We start from the raw sequence: 15,821 nt of genomic DNA, 5'->3' as shown, positions 1-15,821 counted from the left end.
AGCCAAAATCGACAACGACAACGAGATTGTAATTCCCGAACGGCTCGAGCCCAATCAGATAATATTGGGCTTTTCAAATCTGAACAATTCATCGATCACGTTGGCCGTTTCCGACCCTCCCGTCGTGTGACTTGGATGCTGAAGATAGACATGAAAATTATTACTTGGAGTAGATTGGCCTCCAAGAATATCTAAGAATATCCAGGTGATCTATTACTCATAGGATAGTATATCTTGAAAGAGGAGGAAGGGGGGGGAATAAAGTGGTAACTTAATTACTATTGGTAGCCCCATATGCAATCTGGTTTTTATCTTGACATGTTTATTATAGATGCTGCATAGTAGTAGCAGTGACGTATAAAGTTATAGGCGCGCGGGTGTAGAGGTGTAGATATAGCTGAGCCACTGTGATGATGAATTTAATGGGTTGTCGTCGCATACCGCGTTTTTAGTACCTAGAACAATTGAAATTTAAAGGTAAGGCAGCTAAAAGGGCTAAAAGGTTAGGTGCCTTTAAGGTGCTATTCCTCTATTCTAAGCCACAAGTTGCAGCCTCAGAGTTGCCCCACCACACCTCCCCCCCATAACCTCTTGCAGCTTCCAGTCCACCAGCAGAAAGCAACGTCAATCCTCGGGGCCCCCACCATTTGCCTCCATCTCTCTCTCTCTCCCAACGTCCACCGACCCCAAACCAGATTCAGAGCCTCAATTAATCCACAAACGATCTAGACCTCCTATGTACACGTAGCAGTAGGCAGAAACGGGCAACTCTTCCTAATTTAGGCATCAAGAGTTATAGGAGTTTCTCTAGATCAGTTGGGCAGCTCTTGTCTGCTAGGAAGCGCCAACCAGCCAGCATGTCCATCATTCAGCAGCACACCTCGGCCTCGCTCGGCGACGCCTGGCGAACCATCAACATCGATGCCCTAGACCCCGACTCCTCGCAGAATTTTGACACCTCGACCTTACACCCGCCACTCCCCGAGATCAGCGAGGCTGACGTCCGGCAGCTTAACGGCCAAATACGCCAGCTGCTTCGTGGCGGTGACGCTGAAGGTGCTCTGAGAGGCAGCCTCGAGAGCCCGGTGTACAATGGCAGTGATTCAGCTAAGGTAGGCTATAGCCTTGGACACCCGTAATAGAAACATGGATTAGGAAGCTTGGGATAAGGAGAACATAGGTGTTGATTACGAGGCTGGTAATAGGATTCCCACCTGCAGACCGTGGTAGAGGTCCTGCAATCGATCAAGGCGAGCGAGATGACACCGATGTTACAGCGAATCTATGGCACAGAAGGCGGAAGCGAATTGTTGGATGTATTGATGAAGTACCTGTATGTCTGGCCCCTTATAACCCCTATATCCGAATTCGTCACCACCAGTAGTCTAACCCCTATATTCAGATACAAAGGTATGTCAGGCGGTGGATCAGCGAGCAGCGGACCTCGGACCGCGGCCCGGATCTTGACGCCGCAGCCCACGGGATTCAGCCAGATCGGCTCAAGACCCGGGACTACAAACGAGTCTACGGGTACGGCCATGAGCGTGCTGCTAAGCTGGCACGAGAAGGTTGTCGATGTTGCGGGCTTGGGTAGCATAGAGCGATGTATGACAGACTGGCGAAAGGTTTAGAGCCAGAACCGATTACTGCTATTATAAATGGGATCACGATTTTTATATATATATCTTCTTGCCTTAGGTACCTCGTGTAAGGTAGTTGCAAAATGCCCTCATCTGGTACACTTTTCTAAGTACCTAATATCTACCTCGTACTTGCCCACATTTTAAAGTCCTCGTTGCCGTAGTTACATTTCATGTGCATGCCGCTTGAAGACGTGCCTTCCTGTTATTATGCCATCTAAGTATGCTAATTCACTGGGTCTTAGGGGTGAAGACAACTACATGTAATAAGAAAACATGGTGCATCTACAGCGCAATTATTATATGCTGTGTGTTTAGGCAACTACGTATGTACTTGCATGTACTCAGCAAAGGAAAGAGCGTTGCGATTCCCTTCCCCTGCCGCGTTTTGGTCTTCTTGTTGTTTGGCATCTCTCGCTTTTCTTCTATCTTCTTCTCTTGCACTTAATTGAAACAACATGGAGGCAACGTTCAATACATATTCTTACTATCGCCAACTCAACAGGGGAGATATTTGGATCATTCTATCATGCGAATGCACTTAGCAAAGCAAAGGAATGAACGCCAGTCTTACAAACTTCCTTCTGCAACAAGTTTCCCTCCTCGTTATTCCCTTGTTGCCTAACCTCTCATCATTCTTCTATCCTCCACTTGTTTTTCAGCCAGCTTTCAAACAAGTTTCAACACATCATCTTACTCAAAGCTATCAATTTGGTCTTGTTGAACCTTCCTTGATACATGTATAAGCTTTGTGTCTTCCTCTGCAAATCCCGCCACTATGCATTTCTGCAAACCTTGTGGCCGAGAGTTTGTAACTTGGGAATCCATACAACAACATTGGAGAGATAGTTTTCTCCATGATGGAGAGCGTCGGTTTTGCAAGTCATGCAATTACTGGTGGCCTAATCTAGATAGATTCACATCCCACCTAAAGAACAAAAACTTCCACAACCCCTGCTTCATATGCAACTCTGACTTCTTAGGAGATGAGGCAGCATTGGCGTCACATATAGCACAACATGGCATATGTCCCATTAAAGGGTGTGGCAAGACTTTCAAGTGGCAACAACTAGATGACCACCTGCACCACGCCCATAGCTATTGCCAACGATGCCAAAAAACATTCTCATCTAAAGATGAACTCCGGGACCATAGGGAAACGAGCACCCTGCACTTGTAGTGCAATGCATGTGGTGTCGATTTCCTTTCTCAGGCGGAATTAAAAGATCATTGCAAGGCAAGTCATTTCTTCTGCGCGAAGTGCAACATCGGGTTCACTACCACCCAAGCGCAGGCTCGTCACTTCAGCACCAGCATTAATCACTTCTTCTGTATAAAGTGTTCTCGAGAATTCCCCAGCCCTGGAGAGTTTATAAAGCACTATACCACATCTGCAACTTGGACTCCTGGAATAGTCCATCACTACTGCCAAGTATGCTGTTCGGACTTTGCCGACATTGAACGTTTGAAAAATCATTATTTCTCTTCCGACGTTCATCATTACTGTTACTTGTGTAATAAACACTTGGCCTCCAAAGTGGTACTACGTCAGCATTATTTGGATCGGATGGTAACACACGGCTACTGCGAGCCTTGTGCTATTCCCTTCAGGAGTAAGGAAGAATATATCCAGCATGTGGTACAGAATCCCAACTCCCATGCATATTGCCAGCAATGTCGCGAGGTATTTCCAAATAAGGCTGCTCTGAATACCCACAAGCGTGTGAGTGTGGCTCATCATTATTGCGAAAAGTGCAATATGGACTTCGAGAATCACCAGTCACTAGATCTGCACTTGGAAAGGAAACACCATTACTGTAAGGCTTGCGATGAGCATTTCGAGGCACCTACAGATTTACACAACCACAAACGACTCAGCAAAACGCATCATTACTGTCAGGAGTGTGATGAAGAATATATAAATACCGAGACACTAACATCCCACCAACGAGCGAAGCATCCCTATTGCAACATCTGTGCCGAGGTTTTCCACTCCTCATATAACCTCAATGAGCATAACCGCTTTCAGCACGCGTACAACTCTGTTGTGTATGTTCCAAGTACTATCCTGATGTTGAATCATTGAAAGAGCATATGCAAACGAGCCATCATTATTGCCAGCGATGCGATCTGGCTTTCGAGACACCTGCTTGTCTTGAGTCTCATATTATGGAAAGTGACCAACATCATGTCTGCCTTCTCTGTGATTTTGATTCTAAGGATATTGAATCTCTTGGGCATCACGAGCAGTCCGCGCACCACTACTGCGACGCATGCGAGCAAGCTTTCGTGTCATCGACTGCGCTCCAGGAGCATATGGCCCAAAGCAACGAACACCACTACTGCCCGCAATGCGAGTGTGATTATGAAGACACTCGAGCCTTAGATATCCACAATGAGATCCAACACCACTACTGCAAGCTTTGCTGTATCTACTTTGATACTAATGAAGCTTTTGAAGCCCACAGGATTGAGAGCAGCGCTCATCATTACTGCGATATATGTGTCGTAGAGTTTCGCGAGCAGGAAACCCTAAACACTCACATTCAAAGCTGGCATGCCATTACCACCCAGCCAGATGAGGAAGTAATTGAAGGAGTAGCAACAAGCGGAGAAATACCGAATAAGGAAGTACCGAACGAAGAGCGCAAAGATGAATTGTCTAAGGACGAAGCGGCTACAGGTGAAGAGCTTCATGACGAAGAACTTAACGGCAAGGAGCACAAGGGTGAAGAATCTAGGGATGAAGAGATTATTAGTGATTCTCAATCAGGAGAGGTGAGCTGGCGCCAAAATTTCAAACCCACGGGATTATATCCTAAGGTCAGATTTTTACTAATACTAAATACCGTTAGGATCAACCGATAATCAGCGGAACGAAGTGTCCTGCCTGTCCAAAGATGTTTCCCTCAACCCTTTCAATGATTAATCATTGCGAAGAAGGCGACTGTTGGAAAGAACTCTATCGCGTCTTGCGTCGTGAGGACAAAAGTAACGAATTTACTATTGACTCGGTCGAGAAGGTAGGGGCTCATGATACGAAGCATTTTCAATGCCCCCAGCCGTACTGCGGCGATCTGTTCGCAAGATTCGGTGGTTTGATGAACCACCTCGAGGTTATGGAATGTGGCATCTGGGTAGAAGAGCGAGGGGGGGATGAACTCAACTTTCTAAAAAGCTACCTGTCTTAAGAGGGATTCTATTCAATGTCGATGAAACTGCTTTGTTATAGAAAGCATTGAGGGTGCTTTTGTTGATGCCAAGGGCTTCGTTTTACCACAAACCGCCTCATATAGAGATGGATATGTGTTTGGCGAGAGAGCATTAGCAGGTCTTGTTTACTCTGTTCCTTTGGAGCTATATTGGCTCGCATGTTGTTTCAGTTTAGGGGTTGCCAGGGTGGACGCGGATATGTATGTGTTTACTAATTGCCAATAAGTCACTGCGAGGCACAGAACTAGATGTAAGAGACATTAATGATACGAGTTCAGATAATATTTATTTCTTCTCGAAAACATCCTTTAAACTAATCTCTCCACTACCTCGAGGTAATGGCTGACGTTGATCTTTCGATTCTTTCCATCCAATCATATAAATCATCCGGAAAGTAGCAGGTATTGATCCATCCTCATTGCCATGAAGCTCTCGGTAGATAGCGTCGTTGGCTAGGAGTACATCCCGCTGGATACCCCTCATCTCGCGACCAAGGACAGCATTGCTCTCGCCCATAGCCTGTATATCTTGCATGAGCGCAAATGTATCTGGGTAATCGACGATGATATCATCAACGTCGACAGTCAGCATCTTGAAACCAGCGCGTTGTAGTAGACCGCCCACGTCGCGCACGTCCGCTAGCGGCGATACATGCGGCGAGATACCGCCACGACGCTCCTGTTCGGCTAGCTGTAGCGACGTACGCAGCTCAAAGAGGGTATCACCACCAAACATGGCGCCTACGAAGGCACAGTCTGGCTTTAGGATATTATTGATTTGCGCTAGGACGCCTGGCAGGTCGTTGATCCAATGCATGCTCAGCGAGCTCAACACCAGATCAAAGGTATTGGCCTCGAAAGGTAGCGTCTCCTCGTCAGATAGGACTTGCCGTGTCATGTTGATTTCCGAGTTGAAGGACTGGTCGGCATCCCGGTACAGCAAGGTCTCGGACGAGTCTACGGCAAGCAAGTGCCCGATGCGGGAGACAAGTGGCTCGGTCACGGGCGCTTCGGGATTAGGGTCCGGGTCGGGCCGTGTTAGGGCCCGCGCGATGTTACAGGAGTTTGCGCCGAGGTCGAGGACCGAGGGGTAGTTACGTTTGATGTCCTACAGGTTTTCTGTATTAGTCCCTTATACCGTAGGGAAGATATTTGTATAGGTATATTATAAGAGCGCACCAATAATCTGTCGCACAATCGGATGGCTACTTCATCTTTCAGATAGTCGGCCACTCGACTGTTCTCGGCGTGGGCGGCTGCGCGCTCCTTTTGTAGCCATTTTGTGTGACGGTTGAAGACTTGGTGGACGGGAGGTGCGGCGGCTTGGATGGCGTAGAAACGCCTGGGTATTAAGCTTCTCGACGATGCTGTTGCTATTGCTGCTGTTTTTACCTTCGAAACCCGTGTTGGCGGTATTGTCGACCTCCAGAGACCGTAATTCATCGTCAATTGGTTGTTATTTACATCCTGAAATCTGAAGCTTGGGAAGCTCTAAATAATTTATTGGCTCTGACGTCGGAGATGCGTTAAAGAGGAGGAGCTGTTGTAATATCGATAAGTAAGATAAGTGTAGGTACATCGATATTTAAAATCAAGCCACACTTTATGTATTCCGTAAGAAGGTAAGGTTCCATTCAAATGTATGGTCGAGGCGCAAATCATGTGCCCCACAAACGGTGACATTACACAACGGGTATCCGACTAATAAATAGACTTGGCTGACTGGATTAAATAGAAGGTGTGGTGCAGGTAGTACAGGTAATAAGTAGTGCAGGTGCTCTCCTCTTTCGCCGCTCGGGGTTTAAGACTGTCAATTCCATTTACAGATTTATTCCAAATGTGTCCCTGAACTCAACACCGTAGATAATCGTCCAATGTTGTGCCGCCAACTACGATATTATAAATTTCGACAAAACATTTCATCCTAAATTATCAATCGACGACCGACTCTCGGACCTCGATACGAACCGAACCCTACTTGTTTCCGCGTCGCTGTCCCTCTACCCCCTGTCTCCCGCTTGCCCTGGTCACGCTCGACCATGTTCATAGACTGACCTAGTCTATCATGAGAGCCGCATTTTCAAGCGTGCTTCCTCTCGGCATTGGACCTAAACATTTGGATTCGACTTCTTTCTATATAAACTAATTTTACGTTTCGCCGTTGTGTATACAAGCGGATGCGACGGAGATAGCGGGTGTCGTGTAAGAATAGGGGGAATCGTTGTTGCGACTACACCATGGCTTCCTCCGCGGCGGCCGGCTTTCTTGGCCGGTCGAGCAGCAGTAACTCAAACATGCGTGGTCTTGTTCAGTTTATCGCGGACTTGAGAAATGCGAGAGCTAGGGACCTGGAAGAGAAAAGGATCAACAAGGAGTTGGCAAATATTCGGTTCGTGGAAACAAATCTTCCAATTGCCATTGAGGATAGGGGTGCTAACCTATAGTTTCTTCGTTACAGACAAAAGTTTAAGGGTATGCTATACTTCTAATCTGGGCGAACACGAAAGCTTCGCGCGACGCTGGAATATCAACATAGGACTCTTGGACTAATGAAATATAGATGGTAATTTGAGCGGCTACCACAAGAAAAAATACGTTTGCAAAGTACGATGAAGCCACTTTCTACGCGAATCACGAACGGATCTGACGTTGGGCAATAGTTGTTGTATATTTATCCTAGGTTGGAATGTCGACTTCGGACACCTCGAGGCTGTCAACCTAATTTCGGCGAACAAGTATTCCGAGAAGCAAATTGGATATCTAGCTATGACGCTCTTCCTGCACGAGAAGCACGAGCTATTACACCTAGTTGTAAACAGCATACGGAAGGACCTCCTCGACCACAACGAGCTCTTCAACTGCTTAGCTTTACACGCGATTGCGAATGTAGGAGGCCGTGAGATGGGAGAAGCTCTGAGTGCAGAGGTTCACAGACTTCTGATTTCGCCGTATGTGATCCCTCGGTGAAACTAGCTGTGGTATCTAACAGTGAGTACAGGACTTCGAAGGCGTTCGTGAAGAAGAAGGCAGCCCTTACCCTCCTACGTCTATACCGCAAGCACCCGGATATAATCCAACCGCAATGGGCAGAACGGATAATTTCCCTTATGGATGATCTCGATCTCGGAGTGGCCCTCTCAGTCACGTCACTCGTCATGGCCGTCGCGCAGGATAACTCGGAGCAGTATAAGGGTGCCTACGTTAAAGCTGCGTCACGGATGAAGCGAATATTGATCGATGGGGATTATACTGCTGACTACTTATACTACAAAGTTCCATGCCCTTGGATACAAGTCAAACTACTACGGTTACTGCAATATTTCCCGCCCTCAGGTATGAATTAGTCCCGTGGTGAAGCTTTCTGATCCGGAAACTGATAAACCAAATAGAGGATAGCCATGTTCGAGAAATGATTCGAGAGTCGCTACAGAAGATCCTGAATCTAGCAATGGAGACGAATAAGAACGTCCAACAAAACAATGCTCAGAATGCTGTGTTGTTCGAGGCTATTAACCTCATCATCCATCTAGACACGGAGCATGCGTTAATGAAGCAGATATCTACCCGCCTGGGCCGTTTCATTACGTCTAGGGAGACAAATGTGCGGTACCTGGGACTGGAAGCCATGACGCATTTGGCGGCTCGAGCTGAGAATCTCGATCCTATCAAGCAGCACCAAGAAGTGATCCTCGGATCTCTTAAGGACCGCGATATTAGCGTCCGCAGAAAGGGTCTCGATTTGCTATATAGTATGTGCGATTCGACCAATTCTGTGCCGATAGTATCGGAATTACTTCACTATCTACAGAACGCCGACTTTGCGATCCGAGAAGAGATGGCTTTGAAGATTGCAATCTTGACGGAGAAATATGCTACCGACATCCAATGGTATATTAACGTCTCTCTTCGCCTGGTAGCCATCGCAGGTGACCATCTCAGCGACGAGGTCTGGCAGCGAGTGATCCAGATTGTGACGAACAATGAGGAGCTACAAGTCTATGCGGCGCATAATACGTTACAGCATGTCAAGCAAGACCACTGCCACGAGACTTTAGTGAAAATTGGAGCCTATATCCTCGGAGAGTTTGGCCACTTGATTGCAGAAGAGGCTGGCTGTAGTCCCATCGAACAATTTATGGCCTTGTCGAGAAAGCTACCTGCTTGTTCCTCGAGTACCCGCGCCATGATTCTCTCTTCGTTCGTCAAATTTGTCAATTTGTTCCCTGAGATCAAGCCGCAACTACTGCACGTCTTCGAGCTATATAGCCATACATTAGACCCGGAGTTGCAACAACGAGCTTTTGAGTACTTAACTCTTGCGAGCCTTCCGACAGACGACTTACTTCGAACGGTCTGCGATGAAATGCCGCCATTCCCCGAGCGACAGTCTGCACTCTTGTCAAGACTCCACCAGAAGCACGCTGGTACTAGTGATAAGCGAACCTGGGTGGTTGGCGGCAAGGATGCAAACAGCGATGCCGTGGAGTTGAATATGGCCAAGAACCCTGGTCTTAGGAGGACTTTCAGTTCTAACGGCCCAGTGAATGGTAACGGCTCAGCTAATGGCGCGGCAAACGGTTCCAATGGCCATTCTAACGATCTTGCTGGTCTTGACATGAACGCGGGGCCTGTTCCCGAGAAGCTGCTTAAGGTGCCAAACTTGGCCAGCGCCGCGCATCTGTCACCAGGCTGGGAATCGGGATACAATAAGTTGCTGCTTAAAGCTGACGGTGTACTCTTCGAAGATGGACAGCTTCAGGTTGGCATCCGCTCCGAATACAGAGGACAGATGGCATGTCTCATCTTATATTTCACGAACAAGACTCCGGCTACTGTGAGCTCTTTTACAACAACGCTGGACTTGGACGAGAGCGAGAAAGAAAATCTTACATGGGATGTTAAGTCTATGCCTGAGAGTTCTATCATGCAAGGCGCGCAATCACGATTGATCATCATGTTCGAGGCGAAGAAAGTGTTCACGAAGAGCCCTACTATTAGGATAAGTTACCTCGCGGGAGCCTTACAAGCCCTTACACTGAAGCTTCCGCTCACGGCCCATAAGTTTATGGATCCTGCGGATCTCATAGCAGATGACTTCTTTAAGAGATGGAAGCAGATCGGCGGTCCACCGCGCGAAGCCCAGCAAATTATCGGCCTTGCTCCTGGTAAATCTAAGTCGCGAGAAATAACGGAAGACTTCGTTCGCAAGACGATCCAGGGGTTCCGCTGGGGTATACTTAACAACGTTGACCCAAATAGCAAGAACTTTGTCGGAGCCAGCGTGCTCCACACTGCTGAAGGAGGCAAGTTTGGCTGTCTAATGAGACTGGAGCCAAATTATGCTTCACAGGTAAGACAGTTCCGGTATTATTACAACATCGAGGTAACTCGGCTAACAGGCAATAGATGGTTCGACTTACGGTCCGTGCTACGGATGAGAGTGTACCCCCTGTACTCCTGAAGCTGATGGAGGAAAGGCTATCAGTAGGAGTTTCTACAGCACCGGAATTTCGCGAAGCACCAACGCGTCAAGAGATATCGGATACCTTTGCTAATGTAATGGTTCAATAAGGTACTACCGGCAAGAGAGGAGATGAGAGGGGAAGAGAAAGAGGGTGGTAATTGGCCGGAAGGGGGACTCGAGATAAGGAGGTATGATACCGTTGGGAAACTAAGTTAAGCAATTATGCGGTTTTTATGCATTTCCAGCCCGAGCGAAAAAAGGAGTTCGTAGGTAACACGTGATCTTATATGTGTCAAGCAAAGACGGGCTGTGTTACTAGAAGTAAACGATTACCCCTTTATCTACCCCCTTATACGATGATGGATAGCCTTTAGCCTTTGTACGTAGGTAGTTGTTGTGTTGTGTTATTATTCGCTTATGGAGGTGAAGCCCTCATAAGATTAGACTGTTTTAGTCCCCATTGTAATGTTCACATAAGTTCACATAAGTTGATTACTTGCAGTGTAGAAGGGAGTATTTCTCATCATAACTTCCTGCTTCTGTAATTAGTTGTCTCTTATGGCTTCTTATCTAGGGGTTTATGAGGATTGTGACTGCGTTTATAGCGGATACATGTTACTATAGTTTCTGCAGTATCAGCCCCGGTGTATTACCCCTATCGCCCCCGGCGATGATGCGCTTAGTAACTTAAGTGCCTACCTCTTGTTATGTACCTGTTGCTTTCATGTTTATCTTAGGTTAGGTGCCTACATGTATGTGACTACCTGTTTTCTCATACAACTAGGATTTATCCTGGCTCGTTTTCCTATCACACATAGGATGCAAGTTGAGGATTCAAGCCTGTAATCCACCTACTTTCTTCCCCTAATTCTTGAGATAACCTCCGTGACACGCATCTACTTATCTATTTGCCCATCCAATACGCTTCCAATAATACTCTTCTCTGTACCTAAACCACTTACATTCCCATCGTCACTCGTTGCCGCAGTCATGGCAGTAGAAAAAGACAGCCTCGAGATTAGCCGACTTCCACCGGTGGTAGTACCGGGACCGGGACCGGACCACTCGCACGATGTGCAGGACAACAAGCTAGAGCCTCACCCGGATTCCATCGATCCAGTTATGCCAGGTAGACGGGTCCTGCTCCAACACCAGCGTGTGCTACTCGCGCCTGTGACCCCAGCCCCGGCTATGGTTGCTGCGACTCAGTCCAGTGAGAAGAGTCAGGCGAATGGGCGCTCACCCGCGGGAAGTAGGATGTCGTTGAAGATAGAGCGCATGAGGGATGTATGGGCTGGTATGTATTAATTCTCCCAATCGCTTTTTCTCATTCTAATTTCGTTATGATGGAATAATTGCAAGAAGGCGAGAAAAATAAACATACATAGGTAGCGAGGAATGCAATACAATGCTAACACATCTTCCTCCTATCACCAGATCTCAAGCGTAGAGTCACTCCACAGCAGTACCCCCACGCGTGGCTCCTCTTCCTGGCCATTATTACGATCGCGGCCGGTGCTATCATCGGTGAGTACGAAGTTATATCTTCCCCTATACTTAGAGTCCTTGGAAAGGCCTAACGGGTTGGGCTGATGAATAGTGGTTCTGCGTGTAGCTGGATGGTGCGGTCTCGCCGTGGAGACGATGCACCACTTGGAGCTGGCGAAAGAAGCGATGGCCGCTTCTACGACTGGACTACCTGCGGCCCCGAATTTGGAGGCTGCTGGAGGGTTTGATGCTACTGGCACGGAGGGCAATCTGCTGGGTCTTGAACCCACGACGTTTGACGCGGGGATGATGGTGGGAGGTAAGCTTATTTCAGACAGGATACTAGAACACTCCTATTTGCATGAGTCCTTGTGGTTAACGAGTTCTTAGCTGTGGCTTCGGGAGCAGGCGGACGAGACGTCGTATCGGATCTTTCTACAGGTTCAACGCCTACTTATGAACTTACAGCGAAGACCGCCGTGGCGAAGGACTTGGCTACTACGGTCTATATCACTGTCACAGCGCCCCCTGAGTCGACTTCTACTACGTCGACGATCCCTACCTCCCCTTCCACGTCGAGCGAGGGTATGGATACAAGCGCAAGTTCAATTCCGAGCCACGGTACAGCCCCCGCAACTTCCACGACCGCAGCACCTATGTCCGCATCATCGGCAACTACTACGTCTACGAGCACGGAGGAACCCCACATCTACTGTCCCCATTCCGAGCGCCCTCTGGTCTGGACGCCTTGCGTCGATCACCCGACTTCAGATGCTTCCCACAGAGTAGCGAATCCCTTTTCAACCGTACGCCGTGTTCTGGCGGCCCTGTGGAAGACGGCTACGGGTTATGGAAGCAAGAAACCGGTGTGATATGCTTGCCCTCGCGGTTATTAGGAGGTATATGTAGACTAGGAGGTTAGGGTTTCTGATGAGATATTTCTTATTCTCTGATCTCGTTGATTACAGATGCGATGAGAGCAGGACTGGATACGGTGTGCGCAAGGAGGAGGCCTGGTTATTGATTCTGCATGTCTCTTTTCAGTGCGGTGAGAGTAAGACATGAGTTAGGTTAATGCTGATGATTCGTGAGTGTCCTTGAGACTTATATGTATACCAAGCTTCCCTTAATTAGCTAGCTTATAGCTCGAGTAGTTGCCCATACCCCGTGCTGGTTCATGCACTACATTATAGATTAATATTTGTGTCTGCTTTACTTATCTCAAGGCCTTTCATTAGTAATAACACTATTAGTTAGGTAACTTTGCTAATATACTCTACTCTCCTATATCTCCATTGTGTGTGGACGAGAAGTGTAAAAAGTACAGCGCCTTTTTATAACTCTTTAAGGATTATAGGAGCTTGAGCGATGTAATGCTACTATAACTAACCCTTTCCCGTAACTACAGTCCTAGCCAATGATAGGGGTTAGGCGATAGGAGCACACTAACTTACCTGAGGTAACAAGCGCACTTTTCTCCGCTGCAAAGGAGAGTTGCCGTGTCTGGTACCTACTACCTCCCTATGCGGATCATTATGTATAGATATGCCCGCTGGGATCTGATGCGCCAATAGACGATGTTGCCGCGTTTCTTTTTTTTTTTTTTTTGGTCGTCTCCGCATCTATATGCATTATGCTATGTGTGGACAGCTAGTCATACATTGGTGCCCGTCTTACCGCTGGTTGTTGATGTTTTGATTTTAGTTATATGAATATGGCTTTTTGGTTGTTGGAATTGTTGAGAATATTGGTGGTAAGTTGTATTACCTGATAGATGATAGGTATAACTATGTGTAAAAGGTAGAATAGTGAATAGTGAATAGTTTGGGTAGGGAATAACTATGTGATAACTTACATAATACTGCTTATATATCATCCCCTCCTAGACCGGAACAAACCGAGACTCTTAAACAGAGCTCGGCCTACGTCGGAGCTCCGGATAGATAGGTAGGTTAGGTACGTTTTGAATTATGCCGGAATGCATACTTGAACCAATGCGGGGGCTCAGTCCAACCACGCCTTATGCTCTCGATGGCGTCAGAGGCTAAGGTAAAGCTAAGGTAAGGATCGATCTACACTTAATGTACTTAATGTATCTATCTAAGCCTAGTTTCATGCAGGTAGGGACGGCAGGGGCATTACATATGTATTTCTTAGGTTAGGTAGGTACATACCTAGTTATAGTCTTACCTTCCTATCTTTTCATCGCCGAGGTTTGTCCATTGTTACTGTGTGTTTAGTACCTTTTATAGGGTGATTAATGTTATTAGTAGTTCTTTATATTATTAATCTTAAACTTCTCCCCTTCCCACTATCTTACTTAGATATGTACCTACATCATGTAGTATGTAGGTGCTATGCCGTATGGAGGTAAGCTAAACTACGCGCGCGATTTGCGTCCCGAGTCCGTCTGTGGGTTATACATAAGGTGAGGGAGATACGAGGTGGGATAGGATATAGGCGTAATACATCTTTTTTTTTCTTTTTATCTTTTTTTTTATCTTGTCTCCTTCGTTGCCTATCTGTGCTCCCCGCTCCCCTCTTTCTGTATTTGCTTTTCCCTCTCCTCTATAAAACTTGTCAAGTCATAGACAAAAGAGAGACGATAGACAGAATACAATGGCGAGCAACGGTATTACAAACGGCCATAATGGCGTCAAGAACGGCGATAGCGAGAACGGCTGGTATGATCCGACTAAGATCTGGACGACGCTGTTGACAAACCGCGGCTATTTCGGTGGTCTATTGGTGCTTCACCACTCTTTGCGCCGACATCGCAGCAAGTACCGTCTCGTCGTTATGGTGACTCGCGCAGTCGAAGAGGACACAGAGTATATGGATGCTTTCGCTGCTGCTGGTATTTCCACTATCGTCGTCGATAAGATCGAGCCGGCGCCTCGCGATGGCAAGATTAATAAGGGGACGTGGGAGAAGTTGGCCCCGTGGTCGTTTACACAGTACAAGGTAATTATCTAGTACCCGGCATATTTATAATACACACACATATATACATCTATATATTGGATTTATATAAGAACAGAAGAGCAAAAGGCTGACTAAAATTGTGTCTTATCAACAGCGTGTCGTCCTCCTTGACAGCGACCAAGTCATTCTACAGAACATCGACGAGATGATGGAGGTCGAAATCCCTGAGGGTTGGATCGCGAGCACTCACGCTTGCACCTGCAACCCGCGGAAGCTCCCGCACTACAGCAAGGACTGGGTCCCCGCCAACTGCGCCTTCACGGCCGCGGACCAAGAGACTGGCCAACCAGCTCTTATCACGCCCCAGAGCCCGAATAACCACCACTTGCTGAATAGCGGTACAGTCATCCTCGAGCCGTCCAAGGCGCAGTTCGACGCGCTGATCGATGCTATGAACACTCATCCCGACGTCCCCAACATGATCTTCTTCGACCAGGATTTACTGGCTATCGTGTACCGCGGCCGGTGGAAGCCCTTACCGTACCACTATAACGCCCTAAAACCCATGCGTGCTTGCCACGACGGTCTCTGGAATGATAAGCATGTTAAGATTCTGCATTATATCTTAAATAAGCCCTGGAAGAGCCGCAGCTACGATGCTAAAGATACTATCGAGTCGACGCATAAGCTGTGGTGGGACGAGTATGCGCAGGTGGAGAAGGAGTGGACGGAGAGTAAGGACGAGAAGAAGAGGGAGTTGTGGAGGAATGTTGTTGTGCCTGTTGTTGCGCAGGAATGATTTCTCTGTTTCCCTTGATGTTGTTATGTCTAGGTTTAGGGGGCGGATGAGAGTGATTACGTGTATACCATTGGGTTTAATCAGGGACATGGTAGAGACATGAGATATCTAACTTTGTTTGGAACTTGTGCGCGAGCATGTAGGCGTGGGCGTGGAGTAGGGGTTAATATGGGATAGATAGTAAGCAGGCAAACAGCTTAGAGCATCATGAGCATTTAACGATGATCCACGACGGATGGTTATTACCATGACTAAGGTTCAGTATGTTTGATAGTGTGTTATTTCATTCTTTG

General features: G+C 47.3%; 5 protein-coding genes across 5 annotated transcripts; 4 read left to right on the top strand and 1 right to left on the bottom strand.

Annotated features, from left to right (window-relative positions):
* Positions 1-857: 857 nt before the first annotated feature.
* GL218_00852 (Actin-related protein 2/3 complex subunit 5) lies at positions 858-1,631 on the top strand (the record flags this gene model as incomplete). Its single annotated transcript, XM_033577298.1, has 3 exons — positions 858-1,112; positions 1,206-1,333; positions 1,403-1,631. The coding sequence occupies 3 exons, from the start codon at positions 858-860 to the stop codon at positions 1,629-1,631; spliced, it is 612 nt and encodes a 203-aa protein (XP_033442333.1).
* Positions 1,632-5,138: 3,507 nt separating this feature from the next.
* Positions 5,139-6,295, bottom strand: GL218_00851 (NADH dehydrogenase [ubiquinone] 1 alpha subcomplex assembly factor 5; the record flags this gene model as incomplete). The annotated part of the gene is made up of 2 exons (XM_033577297.1): positions 5,139-5,960; positions 6,032-6,295. 2 exons carry the CDS (start codon positions 6,293-6,295, stop codon positions 5,139-5,141), a joined length of 1,086 nt encoding a protein of 361 aa, XP_033442334.1.
* Positions 6,296-7,618: 1,323 nt separating this feature from the next.
* Positions 7,619-10,423, top strand: GL218_00850 (AP-2 complex subunit alpha-2; the record flags this gene model as incomplete). The annotated part of the gene is made up of 4 exons (XM_033577296.1): positions 7,619-7,800; positions 7,851-8,185; positions 8,242-10,202; positions 10,259-10,423. 4 exons carry the CDS (start codon positions 7,619-7,621, stop codon positions 10,421-10,423), a joined length of 2,643 nt encoding a protein of 880 aa, XP_033442335.1.
* Positions 10,424-11,306: 883 nt separating this feature from the next.
* On the top strand, positions 11,307-12,676 carry GL218_00849 (uncharacterized protein; the record flags this gene model as incomplete). The annotated part of the gene is made up of 4 exons (XM_033577295.1): positions 11,307-11,613; positions 11,754-11,843; positions 11,917-12,123; positions 12,195-12,676. 4 exons carry the CDS (start codon positions 11,307-11,309, stop codon positions 12,674-12,676), a joined length of 1,086 nt encoding a protein of 361 aa, XP_033441919.1.
* A 1,747-nt stretch (positions 12,677-14,423) lies between these two features.
* GL218_00848 (Galactinol synthase 1) lies at positions 14,424-15,528 on the top strand (the record flags this gene model as incomplete). Its single annotated transcript, XM_033577294.1, has 2 exons — positions 14,424-14,768; positions 14,884-15,528. 2 exons carry the CDS (start codon positions 14,424-14,426, stop codon positions 15,526-15,528), a joined length of 990 nt encoding a protein of 329 aa, XP_033441918.1.
* Between the last annotated feature and the right edge of the window lie 293 nt (positions 15,529-15,821).

The sequence above is a fragment of the Daldinia childiae genome (assembly GCF_008694065.1).
Source record: "Daldinia childiae strain JS-1345 chromosome Unknown Scaffold1, whole genome shotgun sequence".
Taxonomy (NCBI): domain Eukaryota; kingdom Fungi; phylum Ascomycota; class Sordariomycetes; order Xylariales; family Hypoxylaceae; genus Daldinia; species Daldinia childiae.
Note: the sequence above shows the minus strand (reverse complement) of the source record. Positions and strands in the feature narration are given on the sequence as shown.